Source organism: Apium graveolens, unplaced genomic scaffold (genome assembly GCF_009905375.1).
Source record: "Apium graveolens cultivar Ventura unplaced genomic scaffold, ASM990537v1 ctg8133, whole genome shotgun sequence".
In the NCBI taxonomy this organism is placed as follows: domain Eukaryota; kingdom Viridiplantae; phylum Streptophyta; class Magnoliopsida; order Apiales; family Apiaceae; genus Apium; species Apium graveolens.
In genome coordinates this window covers 8,232-30,228 of record NW_027420914.1, presented here as the reverse complement: position 1 = coordinate 30,228, position 21,997 = coordinate 8,232, and the positions used below count along the sequence as shown (strand labels likewise).

The following is a 21,997-nucleotide window of genomic DNA, read 5'->3' as shown; positions in this document are numbered from 1 at the left end:
TCAATCCATCATCTCCTTTATTCACCATCATCTTCATCTTTACGGAATCTCTTTTTAACTTATCTAAAAACTGATTATACTCCAACCTCAAGTTTTGTTTGATGTAAGAGTTTTGATTTTTCTATCAAAACTAGTCTTATTTGATCAGATTTTGAAGTTTGATTCACTTAATGGAAGTAGTTGCTTGCATACGCTGCGTATTAGGGCCACTCAGGTTGCCTCGAAGCTATTATTAATTAAACAAGTCTGGATCTCCCATGTTGCTCTTTCTTGGTGAGCCTATCTCTATAGATTGAATGTTTTCTTTCTCATTTGTATAATTGTACCTAATATGGTATTATCCTCTCCTTTAAATTAATTTGCAATATATTTTTTAAGGAATTTGCTCGCTTGGTACCTAAAGGAGCCACTTCTTTGTATTTAAAGCAGCTCGTCACAAATGACCTGATTGTGTTCATATTCTATCTGATAGTGGAGCCTCGTTTGTACTTCAACCGTTGGATATAGGTAATTTCTTGTTAATATACTTGGACCATATTCTAATTTTGCATCTTTGGTGTTTTTCCATTTGTACTTATAAGGCTATTTTTTACAGTTTCCTTGGTAGCACTCCTCTTCATTTAGATGCAAGAGAGGGTTCTTTAGATTGCATTAGTGAACTTTTGACTTGGGGTGGAAATTTGCTACAAAGAGATTCTTGAGGGTATTGTTATTGTTTAACAGTTTCCTTCCTTAAAAATGATTTGTGATATTTAGATGTATATAAATGGAGAGCACATGTTATAAATAGAGTATTTTTAACTATCATTACCTTGAAATTTTAAATCTAACTTAAAAGGTATTAAAATTGAAGGCTATTGACAATATAACACCTTATGAAAATCTTTAGGAATACTGTTAATTATGCCTTTACAACAAAGTAATCTTACAAATGAAGCTATGTTTATGTTGATGATTATTATAAATCTGATGTAATCTATACATGATCTGAGCATATTATTCTTACTAATAAAATAGCTTTTATTCCTTCACTGGATGCTAAGTTAGCTCTAGTATGTATTATTGGCACCTTTCCTAAATTGTTTTTCTTGTCCTATGGATACAACTAAAAGTATGTGTATTAACCTTTTCATGATCTTTGTTTGTTTTTGGAAGAGAATACCATATCTAGCTAGCTGCATTAAACCCTAAATATATGTGCATCTGTTATTTTTCGATTAACTTATTTCGTTGTTTCTATCTTTTTCAATGTAACATGTACCTCTAGTTCTCTACACATATCTCATCTCATCAAATTTTTTCCTAGGCCTTCAATTTTTGGTTTTACTGGGATATATGTTTTGTTTGGATTTTCTGAAAGTGTAAAAGATTAATGGTGTTAAACAGTTTCAATTTCAACTCACCTTTTCTTGTTCTTCTAGGAACTTTCAACTCAAGTTGAGTCACAAAGGTTGTCCACACCCCTGCAGATGGAGGTATTCGAGGATATTAAGTTTTGTGGTTGATTATACTCTAATGAGCTGTTAAGTGAATACTACAGACCTATATTGACTCAGGTTCTGGAGATTTACTTGAGTTGGAATAATAATTACACCCTCAAGGATGATATGGAGAAGTAGCGGAAACAATTCTTCTTGAAGAACGAGGAGGATTAGGATAAATGATAGGTCATCTCCTTGTGAGAGTTATTGTCCCTGTATATAGCAACTCCATTCTAATTTGTAAAGGCTTTATTTATAAATAGAATAGGTATAGAACCATTTATATGTTTGACATACAATTGTTTAGTAAAATTAAAATACCTATTGTGCTAAGTTATACTAGACAACAGTTGGTACAAAAGTAAACCATTGTTCTAAGCTATATTAGACAATATTTGGCACAAAAGTAAACCATTGTGCTAAAGATATTCGACAATGATGTTTTAAAAGGCATACACTTGTATGAAACAAACTTATACAACTGATTAATAGAACTTAAACATTGTGCCTTAATGATTTGCACAATAGATCAAATGATTAACACCATTGTATGTACAAATCTTAACAACACTCTGGGATCACTACATACCATTATTAGATTAGCTTATAACAATATCTTGGTCATTACAAAAGCTATTGTGAGCATAGTTAAAACACAATACCCAAAAAACAAAAAACCGTTGCCTAAAGTATCTCATACATTTGTCTTCTTAATAAAAATCATTGTGTAACTAGATAAAATAAATACATAAACTGTTGTAGGAGTCAATTCATATAACACTATTTTCAACTATTGTGCCTCTAAATTGTTACAACGACTAGAAAACTGTTGTTTGTAAAATATTAAAAAGGGTCATATGGGTTGTGTGAATAAAATGAGACAAAGGCTTTATATTCAGTTGTGTGATGTATTTGTTACAATGGTGCGTAATCATTGTATGAATGCCAAACACACCGCCCCCAGATAGCAACGAAAAGTTCATCTTTTAGACAACGGTGAAAAACCATTGTCTGATTCAATATTTCTTGTAGTGTAACACCGTTTACGATTTCAGCCATTTTGAAGTTAGATGTAACAAATTTGACATTTCTTTTATGTTCGGTAACATGTTGAAATAGTTGTTGCCTTTTTCAACTTAAACAATCCATTGGATATTTGGAGCTTGGCATTCTAAATTACTATGGTTTGTGGATGACTTTTTGATTTTTATTCAATAACTTGCATCCTTACCATGCTGGAGATGTATACTCACATTGGGCCTCAATTCCGTAATGAGCTCTTGCGTCATCATCTTCCTACATCAATGGTAATTGTTGTGTTTATATTCAGCAAACTTTGCAAGTGTACCCATCTTTACCAAGAGGATGACTTTTATGTTCTGGTGTCATTGCCTATTACATACGGTGATCTCGTAAAATTATTTGCTGTTTTAAGTATCGAAATCTATCGGGTTCGGGAAATAAGTTGTTCTTGGGGAAATTGAAAGGGCTGACGGTCAAAAAATAATATGGAAATTTTCCAAACATTGAATTGCTCATGTCACTGTTATTATGCCATTCCTTATCGTTTTCCTTGTGCATATACATTGGCTGGTTTGGTACTTCGAAAAACTATGATGCCATTATAGATCTTTGTCCATTAAAAAATAGTCATATGCATGAATTTAAATATGCACACTCCTGCCCCCACTGAGGTCTTAACCCTTAACCTCTTGTTATCAAGACAAGATGGGTGTTCGCTAGGCTGTAAGCCTGTCGATCCATTTTTTTATAAAAAAAAAGAAGTGTTACGCATTAGTAGGTATTCCTTGTTCAACCTTTTCCATACTCTGCAGGTTATCTTATATAGATCAGGCTTGGTGACTGCTGCTACCTCCTTTGTCTTTGCCGCTTCCACGGCTTTCCCGCCTGACCATTCCTTCCTCACAGATCTGATCAAACCAAATTTTGATTTCTTCTATGCACTTGGTGCTGTTGGGTTAGGACTATCCTTACTTTTGATCCACATCTATGTAACTGAGATTAAGCGCACTCTTCAACTATTATGGGGCCTTGGTGTTTTAGGATCGATAGCAACCAGTTTCACCCTTGCTGAACCAGCTGGTCAGAATTTGGTACAATATGTAGTCAACCACCCAACTGTTGTCTGGCTTATTGGTCCACTCTTTGCTGCATTCACGGGGCTTGTCTTTAAGGAAGGTAATTTGCTCATTCTTTGTTGTGTGCTTGATTCGTAATTTCTGATATTTATATTTAAAATAATGATTGGTGTATGATTCTTTTCTACAAATGAAATGGATGGCTACTTTTTCCTCAACTATTGAATATAATATCTATAGAGGTCAGTTATTTATTAACAAAGCTTGAAATGAAAAATGAACACAGTTTTTACTGTTGTTTCTTAAATAATATTCAGCTCTATACCAGGTGCCAGGTTGAGTGTTTCAGATAATGATTATCAAGAGCGATCTTTAGAATTAGTATAATGTGCAGGGGCTATATTAGTTTAGGTGTCTCCAATGTTAATTTATCATGTCAAATGATATACCGATTCCTTTTATTAATGGACCAGGGCTTTGCTATGGGAAGTTGGAAGCTGGAGTTCTTACATTTGTAGTTCCTGCAGTTCTTTTAGGGCACTTGGTAATTTTCCGTACCCAACTAACCTTTCCATTTCTTGAACATTTGTTAAAATAATGAGTATTTACTTTGTTGAAGTTGTACACTGACGCTTATTAGTTTGGAAACTTTGATAGGAATTTGATCAAAAACCTTGACCTATCTGCTAGAGTAATTCCAGACCTCTCATGTAACAGAAAACAGAACCACAAGCAGTTTCTTATAATTAACACATAATAAAACTTCCTTAAATTCATTGAGATTTTCAGTTGTATTCAGTTATGATTGCTGTTTGATTTGAACTAATGAAATTGCTAATGTTTTCATTAAACTCAGTACTTCATTATTTAAGGTGTGAATTGGAAAAGTTTTTCCTCTCTTCCGGACTTTGAGATGCTCAATTGCAATGTGTTCTTTGTAAACAAGTTATCCTTTTAACCTATATGGTGCTTTTGCTAATCCTCGATCATCTTGGAGATAATCACATGATATTATTATAAACACCATTTATTTGTCTATCATAAATGAAGAATATATTTAGTTCTGATGCATAATAGACAAAATATGTATCTATTTTTGAAGTCTGAGATGGTAAATTATTGCACCATCTATGCTTCCTATGCTGACTATGGGTTATTTTGGAAATACAGACAGGTCTAATGGATGATGGACTTAAGACTACTTTACTTGGTCTGTGGATGGCGCTCTTTGTGGTGTTTGCTGGACGGATGTTCACTCAGCCAATTAAGGTAAATCCTTCATTTATTCCAGATGTTCTTAAAAAATAGATTTTATGCCATTTCTTACAGATTTTGTTTGCCACTAAAGGATGATATTGGTGACAAGTCGGTCTTCATATTCAATTCTCTGCCAGAAGAGGAGAAAAAGCTTTTGATTGAGAAATTGAACAACAAACTTATGTAGACAATCTTGATAAAAGGGTAAAAGACTGAAAGTATAGTTAATTTGTTAATCAGATTTATAGGATGCTTTCCTGTAATGTTATACATCTTGTAATTCCCAGACTTTATCAATGCTCTACACGATCTTTGTGCATGTTTACTATTGAGATTGATATAATTTTACAGAGTCATGCATGAAGTGTAAATAGGTTAAATAAGTGTACCTTGTACCCCCACATGAATGTTCTTTTATTAAGATGGCGCTATATATATAACTTACAATGTTGTATGATATATTCACTGTCTATCCTTTGATAATGTTTCAGCATTTTTACATTTTGTTAGTTCCTTCATTTCATGGCCTAGAGTTTGTATAAAAGTCTGAGCTTGCCCTGCACTGAATCAATACAAGTTCAATATTGAGAACTGAAAGCTTAGCTCTAATTTTGTTGTGCTTTAGACACAGACATTTTTTAATAGATAGGATTCATCTACTCCCAACTCACTACGGCATGACATCTCGAGGGGAATCAAAGCCTTCCCAGTCAACTGTTTTATGTCCGAGTGGATCTTCTTCATATAAACAAACTCCATCCGTCCCTAGTAGGGAGCCTCCAAGTTCTTCAGCTGATGCCAATGTAAGTACTTTCCCAGTGGAATTTCCTACTGTATCACTTCTCACTTTACTGTTGGATCTGGTATTATAGGAATCTTCCTCCAGATGATGTCTACCTCCAGATACTACCTCCAGATACTATCTGGTGGTACATATTAACTAGTCAAATATGTTTAGAATGTTGGATGTAATAACTTTGGAATTTGAGTTTTATTATTTTTAGTTGGGATGTTTATTTTAGACTTGGAAAGTAATGTCCGAATTGAGCTCTTGTTGGAATGAATGTTAGTAAATTTGGTATCAATGTATACCTCTATGTTTTTACAAATTTGGTTGGATGTATTGCATATTGTTGGTATTTTTTTGGTTGAAAATGCAATTGGTTCCCTGGGCTATTAATAGTACCAGGATGGCATATGCAATTTACAGTACATTAACATATCAGAATGGTAATTTAAAACCGATGTTAAAATGAACAAAAGACATCAGGTGAAACAATATTAACAGAAAAAGAACTACAAAAACCAATGTCAAATAGTCATTTGACATCGGTTCTGTAAAAAAATCAATGTATTTTAAGCCAAATAACATCGAATTTTCAATAGCTGATGTCTTAAATTTTATAATATTAAAGATTAAACATCGGTTAAAAAAAACACTGATATTAAACAAAAGGATTTAACATCACAAAACGAACGAAACCGAAGTCTAACCCAGTATTTTACATCGGTTGATAAAAGTACCCGATGTCTGATGGACCATTTCACATCGGTCAGACAACATAACTGATGTCTAATCTAGACTTTCACATCGGTTTGTTCGAAAGATTTTAAAAAAAATATTTTTTAGAGCTTGTAGGTTTCATGTTTTAATGGATAATTACCCCATAATATACTCATATTCACCTAGAAATACTGTAATATAAGCTGAAATTTGTTGCAAAGACATCAGAATTATTCTTAAAACCGATGTATAGCACTGTAATAGACATCGGCTGTGAACCGATGTCAAAGGCTGATGACATTTAACATTACACGTGAAGACATCGGTTCAGTATTTTTTTAATATCGGTTCAGAATCGATGGCTGATCCCATATTTCTAGTAGTGAATGTCGGAAGAGAGCTTGCTGTGTTTTTCAGTAGTCTATTGTCCTCGCTTGACATTAAAAAACATATCACTATTGTAGCATACCTTGAATATATAATATACATTACTTCCTAAATTAAGCAATAAGTATCAGTTTGGATTATATGATAAAACAAAGATTAAAATACAACAAAATAAAAGGACCACTACAACAAAATTACTAAAATCCACCACCAAATATTGGTTGAATTTAGCTATAATAGACCATATCCGGTAGATTTTAGTATAAAATCGACCGAAGCATGTTGGTGGCTTTTAAGAGGGTGGATTTTAAGTTTTGCGGCAGAATTTATATAAAATCGACGAATCTTTGGTCATTTTTATAAAATTTAAAATTTGAAATTCAAAATTTTGTGAAATTTGAATCTCCCGCCCCTGAATAAATTACACCAAAATCGGTCGATTTTAACATAAAATGTTTCAAAAAAAATAGAACCACCCACACCCATCAACCGTGCAACCGCCGGCCACCACCTGGAAAAAATTCCGGCAACTCCATATCTCACCATTTCACCCTCCGTTTTGCTTCTCCCTACCTTTCTATCTCCCTACCTTTCTCTCTCTCTCTCTCTCTCTCTCTCTCTCTCTCTCTCTCTCTCTCTCTCTCTCTCTCCCCCCTCCGCTGCTACAACACCGCCATTACCACTTGACTTTGCTAACCATACTTAGGGTTGCAAGTAGTTCTAGAAGGAGGTTCAAGACACTATGGTTGAAGTAAACCTGCAATAATGTATTATCATAGCTCTGGAGGGGATCTCGACTGTTGGTTTAACGTAATCGACCCACACAAACACACGCTTTACTCACACACACAAAACTGACACATGAAACATACGTAACACACACTGGAACTCACAAATACCACAACCCTCCCCTGCTTCGACCGACGCCATAACCCATCACCACTGACAACGAGTTTTGTTACAAATTGTGTGTGTGTTATGGTGTGTGAGAGATGTTATGGTGATTGTGTGTGTGCTGTGCGAATTGTGTGTGTGTGTGTTTCGGGTGTGTGAGTCTGTGTGTGGGTTCGGGTTAGGTCGAGTGTGTGCGTGTGTGTTGTAAGCAATCGGAGAACTGACGAAGCCACCATTAATGGTGGTGGAGGTGATGGCGTTCTGCGTATGAAGGAAGAGAGAGAGAGAGAAAGAGAGAGAGGGGGAGGGATGGAATTTAGTTATCTTTGTTGTAGTGGACACTGTACCCATGCTATGTCCCACAATATGTTTAAATACTACCAATTGTGAGTCTCATCTCCTTCCTTCCCACCATGGCAACCAAATCCTCAATCAAGTCAAACAAATCTCCAACTAAAAGTAAGAAAAAAAGATTAAAGAAATTAGGGTTCTCAGTTTAAAAAATCCCCAATTTAAAACTTAATTGAACTAATAATCCAATTTTACACATGAAGTTTTTATCTTACCCGCATACTGATTCGAAACAAATCGAATTGAGTATCTACTCGAACGAATCGAGTGAGTGAGACGAGTTTTGACAAATCGAATAGAGTTGAACATGGCGGAGGGGAGTGGAACATAAGTGAGTGCAGGTCGTGGTAAGTAGAGTAGAGGTGAGTGGTTGTTCAAGTGATTTATTGAAGTGAGAGACGAGAGAGAGATAGAGAGAGAGAGAGAGAGAGAGAGAAAGAGAGAGAGTGTGGGGGAAATAATTGGTATCAAAGAGGGAAAATTTCCACAATTTTGATTAAGGGGAAATAAACTGAAGTGGGGCGCTCGTTAAAATTTTTTTAGCCAATTTTAAAAATCATTTAATAAAGAATTGATGTCTTCAAACAACAAAGACATTAGATTAACGCGGGGTGATGTTATTACATCTTTTAACATTAGTGGCATTAGTAACTGATATCTAATGTGTGATGTCTATTTAACGTTTTCTTGTACTGAATATATTAATAATCTTTTATTGAAATTAAAATTCTAGGAGTTTTTCTCTTATCTTTCTAATGGGTTCAAGAAACCGTTGTAGATTCAAGGATTGCCTTGTGGATTCAAGGTGCTTAAGGATTTCTCGTGAAAGAGTTCATGCGATGATTAACGCTTGCTTTTTCTATGCTTTCGTTCTGCGTCAGTTGCATCAAAGCAAGCTTTTTCCTTTCCCTTCTTTACCTGATTCACTGTGGGAGAAACAATTATCAAATAAGTTCTTTGAGAGGCTACAACGGCTTTAACCGTGGCTCTGATGGTTTTCGCAGATCGAGTCGATACATTGACATTCAAAAGGAATAACAAAAACAAGCACCGTAGCGATGAGAAATTTGATCGAAATCGAGTCCCTCGAAGCAGGAAATACCATGTTGGTGAGAATACTGACTTGGAGTCAAATATTGGTTGTCGGCTTAATGATAATTATATTATATAGGCTGTTATACCATTATTCTATGGGTCTCTAGGAGTTGATGAGTTCCTGAATTGGCATATTGATGTTGATAGATTCTTTGATGTTATGGGTTTACCTGTGATCAAACTGGTGAAGATGGCAACTATCAGGTTAAAGAGTGTTGCTGTGATTTGGTGGGAATAAACTGGTTTGCAGAAGAAAAGGTAAAAGAAAGAACCGATCAAAATATGGCGATAGATGAAACTGTTGATGTTGAAGATGTTTTTACCGGAGGATTATGATTGCAAGATATATGAAGCGTAAGGAAGAAGATGATTTAGTTGAATAATATGAACCCAATAATCCTTAAAATATGTTCGATGAATGTGCTCAACAAAAAAATCGGGTGGCTTGTTTGATATGGAAGATAGAAAATAGCTTGGTTATGTAATTGCGGAAAAATTCTTTCAAAGATTTGAAAGGTTCAGAGATAGTTGGAGAAGTGTGTGGGACACTGGATTTTGAAAATTGTATGCCTATAGATTGTAATGAAATTGATGTGATTAAAGAATACAACAAGGATGGGGATGAAGAAGAAAACAACAAAGTGAGTTTCGATGTGTATATGAAGATGAGGAGAATGATTACCTACATGTTGAAGACGTGCATAATCAATCCTTGAACAATTATGGAAAGGTTTATGATTTGCAACATTAAAACTTAATTCAGTCATTATGTAAGGTGTGTCCCCAATTTTTTGAGATTGTGGTAAGTTTAGAAATATCATGATAAATTTAATTTGAGGTATATGGTTAATAAAATCAAGTTGCCTCTACAAATTTATGTCACATCAAATAATATTATTTGGAGTAAGCTATTAGTTGTCACTACCTTAAGTGAAAATTATGTGACTAATTGCTAGTTTGAATTACAAGAATGTTGCAGTTTTTTTATAATTTTCACAGTGAATTCATATGAGTTAGTAATCAATACGCCATATCAGTTTGATTTGAATTGGTGTCACAAAATTTAGGGTAAGATAATAGACTTCAAAAATAATAACATGGAGTATGTCTTATATCCTTTTGGGAATAAAGTTGTTTTAAAGTCATCATATGAATAACATTGTCTCTTGCTACAACACATTAGTCTTGTGATGGCGATTTCAAATTTGTGCTAAAAAAGTTTTATCATGGTTGGTTCGAACTGGTTTCCGTGATACCATTATACTTAAAAGTTATGTTAGACGAGAATGTGAAGTACAAAGTTCCATCAAAGTCTTTCCCTTTAAAAGTACCACCATGGCGATATATAGAACAAGTCGTCGCAATTATTATTCTAGATGATAACTAATTGATACCGAGTTTGTTCGAAGTGGAGGAGACAAATGTATGAGAATTTTTGGAGCATATCAAGGAAATAATGAGACGTGAGAAGAGTAAAGACATGATCACTCTACTAAAGATATGATGACATGATCACGATGTTGGATTGCATAGTCATGTCAAATTGAGATTTTGCATCAGAAGTATAACACCATCCAAATCCGGGGTATAGATTTGGGGCATTATTAATAACAATTACCAACTAAACCTGTACAAGCGGAATATAAATATAATAATTACCCCGAACTAATACTACTCAGGATCTTTTAAGGTCTGAGTTGAAAACAAGAACCACATACTACACTTTATTACAAACCCAAATAAATAAAACCTGTCTCAAGAACTCTCTTTGTTACAAAACTTTATTCTATCTACAATCTCACCATACAACTTTTATTCAAACTACACAAGACTTTTATTACACCTGATCTGGCAATTCAAAGCTCTCTTCGGGAATGGGAAGGAACACTCTTGGTATAAGAGGGTCCCGCTGCTTGACTCGCTTCTTGACTATGCGGTCCTGATGGGTTTCATTCTCTACCTTAACTGTAAAACAATAGGAATAACAATAAAAGGGGATGGGCCAAAATTGCTCAACAAGCCTGCAACAATATATATAGTATAAGAGAGAAACATGTGAACCAATAAGCTGCTGGTTGAAACAACCATCTGAATCTGTATAGGATAGTAATTGCCAATGCTGGCGAGTACCAAATGAACAAGACTGGAAACAAGAACCAACATATGCACTATAACCTGCTGATCAGTCAGAATATAGTGTGTATCTATACCCAACTGCATAGACCCAACCAACATAAAGAGTACTCAGGCAACTATGGCCTATTAAATAATGGTCTGGGTAAAACCCAGCCCGTATAGTAACCATCCAGTCCAAGGCTTAGCATCCGGAACAATCGGAATACTTTTGATATATCCCAACACCAGGATATACCAGAGTATATGTAACAAGGGTAAAAAGAATTGAAATATGAATAGGGAATTCAATAAATTGGGTGGAATCAAGAATCGAAATGAAATTGAAAACAAGCAATAATAAATGGGTAACGTGTATATGAATAATGATTATCAAAGGTAACTCATATGATAAAAGGAAATATAAATCACTATTCTGAATTTAGAATAGGGGAAAAACTTGCCTTGCGCGTACTTAACCTGGTTCAACCTCACCGTCTTCTGATCCTAGCTTGCTCTGCCTTTTCTAACACTGAACCAATCATGGAAAGATAGTCATTTAGATAACTTACTATATACGTGTATCTTGAATTGATATCACGCAACCTTATCAGTCTACCCATGCGTTTCTATCTGACTCACATATATACACATACATTTATACAACACATATATTCACATAATCACGTAAAGCACGTAGCACATAAAGCACATAATCAATTTTTTTAGACTTATAATTATTTTTAGAATCGATTCTAGACTCATACCTGCATTAACTAGTCCTATCTGATTTTATTATAATTTTTCGAGATTTATTCGACTCAATTATACCCCTATTAGGACCTACGAACTATTAATTATCACCAAACCACTCTTTTTCGGAAGAAAATTATAACTTACAACTATTTTATTGAATTCGTTCTCATCTTTTTCTGAGTCTAGGGGTCTTCGTTTCGCTAAAATCGGACTAACGGTTGAATTATTATGAATTAAACAAGATTTAATTAATTAATAATTAATTTATAATAATTAATTATAATTAAACAATCCTTAATTATATTTTTAAATAAGTAATTAATAATTATTGTATTTTAAAATAATTAATTCCTAATTATTAGGAATTATTATTATTTATTACAAATTATTATTACTTATTCGATCAGATCGATTATTTACAAATAATCAATCGATTTAATTAACCGATACGCTACTTATCGAATAACTACGAATTACCTCGAATTATAAACCAACTTAACGATTAATCACTCATATAACTACGAGCTACTCGCAATTCTCGCATAATTATCGAACTATTATATTATTATTGAAACTCATACGATTCGCTAATCAATTAGTTACCGATATTTAATTATACGCTATAAATAATTACCGCAATATTATTCGAATAACTATCAGCTCGAATACTAATTCTAATTATTGAATTACCATTCGCATTAATAATTAATTATTAGATTATTAATCATATTACTTAATTATTTCTAATTCTTATTTATTAATTAATTACCTAATTATTAATTAATTACCCAATTATTAATTAATTGGATAATTAATAAATAATTAGATAAATAATTAAATAAATAATTAATAAATAAATTCGAATTTATAATTTACTAAATAATTTAGAAATAATAATACTATTTTTTCAGAATTTAAAACTAATTTTTAATTAATTTTTAGAATTATTAAAACTAATTTTAATTACTAAAATATAAATAAATAATTAATTACTCAAAAACACAAAATCAGAACAGAGTTTGGGTTCTGAAGGATCAAACCCGGGTCGTTTCCGGGTTGCAAACCGGGTCGACCTCGGGTTAACGGGTCACGAAAGAACGAACCCTGCAACCCAGAACCCGACGCCGGCGGGCTGCTTTCCAGCGGCCAATCCACGACGAAACTCGTTTTTTCCAGGCACGATTCTTCTGGGTTTTCAATCCACAACGCTCCCAGCACCTTTCTCCTCCTTCCCTCGTCCTCCTCTCGACGAAACGCGGCCGGAAACACGAAGAACACGGCGGGCGGCGTTCTCCGGCGAGCACGAAACGGAAGCCAACGAACGCGAAACCGGTGCCAATCGACTCCCTATCCGACGATCTAAACGTCTATGCTAACAGAATCATCAAACAATTAACAGAACTGCAAACCCGAATTTAAGAAATTAAACCCGAAAATACAAATTTCAATTCAATCAATCAAACATCAAAAATAATTACATAATCGAAAACTACAGATCATAAGCTTCTAAAATGAGTCTCACACGCTCGATTTGGACTCCGGAATCACGATGAAAATCAGCTTTGATCCTCCTGCTCTGTGCTTCACAAACCCTAACCCTAATTCCCTTTCTAATTTTCTTTTTATTTTCGTGATTTTTAATTATATTTAACTGATTTAATTAATAGTAAATCAGGTTTTTATATTTATGAAAATAATACCCCTAAGTAAAATTAAGGGTCTAATTACACTCCTAATAAAAATATTTGGCCCAAATTTTTATAATTTTTGGGTATTAATATTGAATTTTTAAATATCCAATAAATACAAAATAAATGCTAAAAAATTCCCAAAAATTGTGAATATTACAAAAATACAAAGAAAAATGATATATTAATTTCATATCATATAAAAAAAAATGAATTTTTGTGGGGTTTTTGGTACCCGAAGGGGTCCGGAAAAGTCGTTTTTCGCGAAAAAGGTCAATTTGCAAAACGTCTAGGGGTTCAGAATAGCGATATGGTATATGGCATTTTTAAATAAAATAGGGCCAATGATTTTGTTTGATATACGGGCTTTTAAAACATAGTTTTGAGCTGTACGGGTTTTGATATAAAATATTTAACTGACGATAAAATGCTCAATAAATATCCAAAACACGTTTGGATCAAAACAGCCAACATAACACATAGCAGTTAGGGTTTAATGACTTAACACATTTAATCACATAATAATACACATAATTTATCATTATTATAATATAATACAAATGTAATTTCTCGGTCGTTACAAGAAGCTTTTCTAGAGGATGAGAAAATTGTGCATGCTAATGCTCAAAACTGTACACAAAACTGTAAATTTAACAAAATATCGGATATACTGTCATGATTTTCCAAATTCATTACAATCGAGGGTAAACAATAAAAAAATTGAAAGATATTATAATAATTTTGAAATTGGTTGTTATAGAGTACCATATTTCAACAAGTACTCCAAGTTTTGTCCATCAGAGCTCCGACGTCGTCCGATTTTGACTCGTTTTTGACCAAATCTGCGAAAAATCACCTATTCTAGATAATAATATCGATAACTCTCCATTTTCCGATATTTTGGCTAACACTGGCCTTTATATTTTATTACTCTGCAACATTAGTAAACTTTTTCCCGTATATATGTGAAGTTTTATTTATTTTAAATAAAATAGTTAGGTGATTGATGGTAGCAAGTATAATATTTTCTCATATACAATATACAGGATCGACACCCCAGACCCAGCAGACAAATATTATTAATCGACTTTTATCATGTAAAACCTTGAACTTTACAAAAAACACAAAACACCATAAAAAAACACTTGACTTCTATTAATAATTATATGCACAAAAAACACCATCAATAACAATAAGTCAGCTCAATAAAATTGCATAAAAGCAAGGGTCTAATTTGTGCCCTAGATAAACCCTCATTTGAATTGAAAGTGATCAGGGAATAGAGGGCGGCAATTTTGTCATTTGCATCACCAGTTGTCATGGCATGCCCTTAGACGACAATATTGTTCAAACTATGACCCCTATTGAAAGACAACAGTACGTGACTGCTTTGATGTCAGCCAACCCTGTCACTAGCCCAGATGAGTAGTATAAATAAGCATGTCCACAATACTGAAATTCCCATCAAAACAACATATAAACACCTTTTAGTTTTTCCTCATTTTCAAGTTGGAAACTCATCAATGGCCTCCCTTAACAGCTCTGTCTTCCTCAGCCTCTTGGTTTTGATTTCCGCATTCATGGCGGCTCCGTCCTCTGTTGAAGCTCAAAGCCTTTTACCGACCGTTACCATCACAGCCAGCGGGGTCGTCTCTTGTGCCGTCAATACCACCCTTCCCATGAATGGGACTATGCCCCCACCTTTCCCTAGTGAGTACACATATAATATGCAGTGCACTTCAACTATAATTTAATATAGATAAAAGACCAATATTTAATTTGTATGTCGTTGTTAACGCACGTACTTGAACATGCAGATGCGTCGGTGGAACTGCGCTGCGGAAATACAACTTTGGCAAATACAACAACAAATGCACAAGGGGGTTTTACCTTGATTATCCGTTCTGTACTAAGCCTTTTAACCAACATTATTTCTCTGTTGTTTGGCTCTGGCCAATGTAGAGTAGTTGTTACCACCCCTCTGTCTAACTGCAACGCCACCCTCCCCGCCGTTGGAAATCTTGTAGCTACCGTAACTGGGATCGTAGCTAACTCGTTGAATGGTGTCACCATGATCCTTGGTCCTTTCCGGTTGATTTAAACATCTAAGATGTATTTAATATACATCACTTAATAGATGTAATGAATAAAACAAATAATATTGATGGATGCATGTAGCATTCTATCAAAATAAATGTACTACGTACTTTACTATTTGTATCAGTGTGTTTGTTCTTCGCCAAGCTTTGTGTTATAAGAGAGATCACCACAGAATAAAGTGTGCTCGGGAAGGTATCTATAACCTCCCTCTTTGTAATAATTGATCCCTCGAGTAATTTATATACAAGCCAGGTTGTGTGCTATGGTTTTTCAGAGCCTATTTTATATGCATTAGGTACCTTCATTTGCTGCTTTTATATTCAACAGTTCTATAACAAATTAATATTATTGTAATAGTTACAGATTCTTATTTTAATCGTAATGGTTGTCAGCAGCACTGTGTACCACTTTTACAGCAAGGACAACTCGAGGTTGTTCACATATAATCAAGCAGAATAATTGTCAAAGTCAAGTTTTACATTAATAGTTCATACATATTTTTTACTAGACTATTGTTGAAGGAGTACTCCCTCCATCCCTAGCATATGTAGTAGATGTGATTATTTTAAAAATTATAAAAATTTAACTATTTTTGAAAAATTTTGAAATATAAATAATTGGTAGTGACATAAAAAAAAGTGTAAACAAATGGGAAGTAAGGGAGTATATTTTATATTTTTACACATAACATTGAGATCAAATAATGGTATTTATCTTATAACCATATACACACTCATACTCTACATTTTTCTTATAGTCTATATCATTTTAATTTTTAAGTCAGAGTTTTGAGAACATATCCAATATTATTTTAAATTATTGAGACACTTTAGAAATCGTAAGTTACCTTTCAAATTGTCGATGTCAAAATTTTTAATAATATATATATATCTATAATTAATGCAAATTACAAGTTTTATTTGAGGGTACTTTAAACAATGTCAAGAATGGTGATAACAATACGTTTGATAGTTCTTTTTACGTGATAAAAATATGTTTGATAGTTCTTTTATAAAAAAACTAAGTGTTGAATTTATAAATATAACGGGTTAAACATCAAGTAAGTCACTTACTGCGTGCAAATGTATCAAGTAAGTCACTGATTACAAAACTGACTCAGATGAGTCACTAATTTAAAAATTTGTATCAAAAATATCACTCTGTCATTAGTCGAAATGGACAAGTGAAGGTAGTTTTCTCCTGATCTTTTGGAGCGATACAAATTTGATTGTAACCCGAATAGCCATCCAGAAGACAATAGTACTCATGACCGGCCAACCTGTCGAGCATCTAATCAATGAAGGGCAAAGGGAAGTGATCCTTCCTAGTGGCTTTGTTCAGCTTTCTGTAGTCCATGCAAACTCTCCACCCCGTGATTGTCCTTGTAGGAATAAGCTCATTCTTCTCATTTGCTACCACAGTAATTCCACCTTTCTTCGGCACACATTGAACCGGGCTTACCCATGAACTATCAGAAATAGGGTAGATGATCCCTGCATCTAGCCACTTAAGAATTTCCTTCTTCACTACTTCCTTCATGATATGATTAAGTCTTCTTTGCTGCTCGACCGTAGGCTTGCTACCTTCCTTTAACAATTTTATGCATGCAATAAGAAGGGCTGATTCCCTTAATGTCTTCTATAGTCCATCCAATTGCCGATTTGAACTCTCTCAGAATCCTCAAAAGCTTTTCCTCGTCACTACTTGAAAGGTTAGATGCAATAATAACAGGCAGAGTAGATACATCACCTAAAAACGCATACCTCAAATGCTCAGGTAAAGGCTTAAGCTCAAGAGTGGGAGCTTCCTCAATAGAAGGCTTGAGGCGTTTTGGAGATTTGTTCAATTCCTCCATTGCAAGAGATTCAAAAGGCATATAAATCTTCCTTTTCCAAGGAGAAACATTCAAATATTACAATTGTTCTTCCCCTTCATCATCTTCACTATCTGAATTCCCCAACAAGGCTTTCTCTAAGGCATCAGACCTTAGCAATTGATCAAGTTCCGATGTTACCACCGAGTCGACCAACTCCATTTTTAAGCACTCCTTATTATCAGTAGGGAATTTCATAGCATTGAACATATTAAAAGTGACATCCTGATCCAGAACTCGCATGGTGAGCTCACCCTTCTGCACATCTATCAAGGTGCGGCCTGTCGCCAGAAAAGGTCTTCCCAAGATTATGGGAATCTTCTTATCCTCCTCGAAATCAAGAATTACAAAATCAGCAGGGAAGATGAGTTTATCAACCTTGACCAAGACATCCTCCATGATACCTCACGGATATATAATAGAACGGTCGGCCAACTGCAAGGTCATATAAGTCGGTTTGGGATCAGGTAAGTCCAACTGCTTGAAGATTGACAAGGGCATCAAATTAATGCTAGCTCCCAAGTCACATAAGCATCTGTCAAAAGACACTTTTCCAATAGTGCACAGAATAGTAAAGCTTCCTGGATCTTTAAGCTTCGGAGGCACTTCTGTTGCAGCACAACACTGCATTCCTCCGTGATAGCGACTGTCTCTAAATCATCTAGCTTCACCTTCCGAGAAAGAATACCTTTCATAAACTTTGCATAAATAGGCATCTGCTCAAGAGCCTCGGCAAAAGGTATGTTGATATGAAGTTTCTTGAACACCTCCAGAAACTTCTCGAATTGCTTGTCTAGCTTTTTCTTCTGTAGCCGCTTGGGAAAAGGTGGTGGAGGATAGATCTGTTTCTCCCATGTATTACTCGGCGGAGTGTGCTCAATAGTAGTTTTCCTTGGTTCCACATCTTTCTCATGTTGCTCGATCTCTTTCTCAGCCTCAGCTTCTACAGTCAACTCTTGAGTTTGTTCGGGATTCGCAACCTTTCCAGACCTTAAAGTGATTGCCTTTACCTGTTCTTTAGCTTCTTTCCTTCCTGGCACTTCAGTGTCACTAGGTAGTGTACCGGGCTGATAATTTAGCAAGGCATTGACAATTTGCCCAATTTGATTTTCCAAGGTCTTTATAGAAACAGCTTGACTTTTGCACATAAGCTTCAACTCCTATAATTCAGATTTTTCATTAGCTTGTTACAACTGGAGTTGCTGTCTAGGTGCATACCGTGGTTGCTAAAAACCAGGAGGGTTATACTGCTTAGCTGGGTATTGCTGATAAGGGTGTTGAACCGCATTCTGAGCATTGCTCCAACTGAAATTGGGATGATTGTAGTTGTTGGGATGATAGGTGGATGGCACTGGTTGCTGCGATCGCTGGAAGTTGCTCACGAACTGAGCTGATTCACTAGAAATTATGCACTGATCAGTATCATGGGCACCATCACATAGCTCATAGACAGTAGCGATTTGATTAACTCCATAATTAGCCAAAGTGTCCACCTTCATCGTCAAAGCCTTAAGTTGAGCAGCGATAGCAGTTACTGCGTCCAACTCCAGAATTCCTGCAACTTTCCCTTGTATTAGTCTCTGGGAAGGATTCTGGTACTCATTAGCAGCCATCAGTTCAATAAGTTGATAAGCTTCATCGTAGCTTTTAGCCCACAGGGCTCCTCCTAATGCTGCATCAAGCATGGGTCTAGACGTAGCACCCAATCTATTGTAGAAATAGTTGATAATCATCCAATCAGGCATGCCATGGTGTGGGAACTTCCTTAGCATCTCCTTATATCGATCCCAAGCCTCACACAGAGATTCTCCTGTTTGCTGAGCAAACTGGGTAAGAGCATTCGTGATTACAGCAGTCTTCGCCATGTGGAAGAATTTAGTTAAAAACTTTTGCGCGAGATCCTCCCAAGTGGTGATAGATCCTGCTGGCAGAGTGTAACCAACACTTATCCTTGTCCCTCAGGGAGAATGGGAAAAGGCGTAACTTGATAGCATCTTCGGTCTCATCATTGAATTTGAAAGTGTCGCATATCTCGATGAAATCACTGATGTGCATGTTGGGGTCTTTAGTAGGAGAATTCCCAAACTGAACTGAGTTCTGTATCATCTGAATCGTGCTTGACTTGATCTCAAAAGTTTTAGCCCTGATGGCTGGTCTGATGATGCTTGACTGAATGTCATTAATCTTAGGCTGAGAGTAGTCCATCAAAGCCTTCGGATTTTCCGCTTGATCACCCATCTCTACTAAAGCTGGTTCTTCAACTTTCTATTCTTCTTCAAACTTCTTTTCTTCCTCAAAATCTTCCTTACAAACTACCACAAGTTCTTCCTCGGCTTTATCCAGTGTTCTCTTACGAGTACGCGAACGTGTATGCATACACCCTCGCTAGAACACCTGAAATAAAACAAGGAAACAGATAAGTAACAATATCTGAGTCAATGAACTTTAACGACCACTGATGGAAATCACATAAACTATCAATTAACACTACAGTCCCAGGCAGCGTGCCAAAAACTTGTTAGTCGCTAAACACGCGCTAATAATACACGCAAGTATACGAGTTCACAAGTAGTATAGAATCTTTTCTAGTTCGTTCCCACAGAGACTGTATAGGTTAACTAATTAATTTACGCACTTAAGCAACAATGTATGGTTATTATTCAATGCTAAGACGATAACAAATTGAGATTATTTATAACTAATACTTACGCTAACTATTTTAACTACGAGAATAAGATTGACTGAATTAATATATATGACAACATGAGATTCTAACTTCATTAGATACTTCATTCAATAGCCTTATTGTTCTCAACCTTAACATGCAATGGTGATGACACTAATCAGACTACACGAAACTGATAAACGCCAACTTTCGTTGCACGAGTACCATACTACCAGACATCCACAAAAGAGATAGAAGCTGAATAGACACCAATTATATTGAGACCCTATATGTTTATAGAATTTGACAATATAACGGTTTAAGCACAAGTTATCTATCTTGATTATATAGGGAAAACAAGATGGTTAAAATTACCTACAATTCATGCATATCAAATACATGAACGTATGCTAGCATGACAAGTTCTAAAGCCTTAAATTACTTTCACTTCATTAAGAATTAACACACTATCTTATAAGTTCACGACGCTCATAAGATGAATACGCACAACCAATACTAGGATATCATACAATCACCACATGCTAAGGCATTAAACAATTTAAATAAAGAAATCCATAAATAAATCCGCTAGAACCCCACGATAACGACTAGCCCATAATCAGACTCATCATCAACGTGGGTTCCAATGAAAGCATGGTATATCAAACATAGTCTTTATAACGAATAATTAAAACCAAGTACAAACAAGAGTATAGGTTCAACAAACAAGAAACAAGCATCCAAGATTACAACTCAAAATAAAGATTCACAAGAATAAACTAGATCGTCTTCGCCTTTGTTGAATTGTGTTATAGGTCTCTTGCTGTCTTCACCTTGTGCTCTGGTAAGTCTCCTTATTAAAAAACGATCTTGAGTTATCAATATATAGCAGTCCAATCAACCCAGGAGTCCAGAAAATAGAATTGTAATAGAATCAAAATTTTATTATCCCAACACGGCGCGGCACGCGGGTGCGCGCTTGTTCAGCGTGGGCGCGCTGGGCTTCTGCCAGAAATAACTTCTTTTCTTTTTCTTTATCCTGCAGCTTCGAGCCGGCTTTTAACGAACTTTTATTCCAACACCACCTAGACACCATATTAGCACCAAAACTATGCTAATTCACCTGATTCATAGATTAATGCCTAAAATGCAAAAACACTAGAAAACACGTTAAAACACTTAACAACTTGAGTACAAATGCACCAATCCAAAGCTTATTAGAGCATTATAGAGTGTCATAAATGCCACTCAACACTCTTCATAGTGGAGAACCATTGATGGAAAGTTCCCAGAATTTGGTCAAGAAGCTAGAAATCTTTGACTAGGACTTTGTGCATATGGCATAAACCCATATTGCACTATAAGCTCTCAACTTAGCACCTGGCCAGTTCTTCTAACAATTTATAACTTGCCTCATTGGTTTTGCATGAAACGCAAGTAGATCATGTTGACATTGCTAATCCCCGGTCCTAAAGAAGCCGGAAATAATATATATGTATATCTTTAGCCACTTATTGAAGATCTGAAGTTATTGTGGGATCAAGGCAAGAGGGTGTATGATGCATACAAGCAAGCAGATTTTACCATGCGTGCCATGATTTTTTGCACCATAAGTGATTTTCATGGCTATGGAAACCTTTCATGGTACAGTATTAAAGGAGCTAATGCATGTTCGATTTGTGAAGATGCTACTATTGACATTTGTCTAAAAAATTGCAAAAAAAATGTATACATG

General features: G+C 35.1%; 1 protein-coding gene, 1 long non-coding RNA gene and 1 other non-coding gene across 3 annotated transcripts; all 3 read left to right on the top strand.

Annotated features, from left to right (window-relative positions):
• The first annotated feature begins 2,713 nt into the window (after positions 1–2,713).
• LOC141704691 (uncharacterized) lies at positions 2,714–5,131 on the top strand. Its single transcript, XM_074507882.1, has 5 exons — positions 2,714–2,893; positions 3,317–3,680; positions 4,054–4,124; positions 4,751–4,849; positions 4,929–5,131. The coding sequence occupies exons 1-5, from the start codon at positions 2,714–2,716 to the stop codon at positions 5,022–5,024; spliced, it is 810 nt and encodes a 269-aa protein (XP_074363983.1). The 3' UTR covers positions 5,025–5,131.
• Positions 5,132–15,100: 9,969 nt separating this feature from the next.
• LOC141704689 (uncharacterized) lies at positions 15,101–15,672 on the top strand. The gene is made up of 2 exons (XR_012568037.1): positions 15,101–15,334; positions 15,442–15,672. It is a non-coding gene; the product is annotated as an uncharacterized LOC141704689 (long non-coding RNA).
• A 3,668-nt stretch (positions 15,673–19,340) lies between these two features.
• On the top strand, positions 19,341–19,447 carry LOC141704692 (small nucleolar RNA R71). Its single transcript, XR_012568039.1, has one exon. It is a non-coding gene; the product is annotated as a small nucleolar RNA R71 (small nucleolar RNA).
• Positions 19,448–21,997: the final 2,550 nt, after the last annotated feature.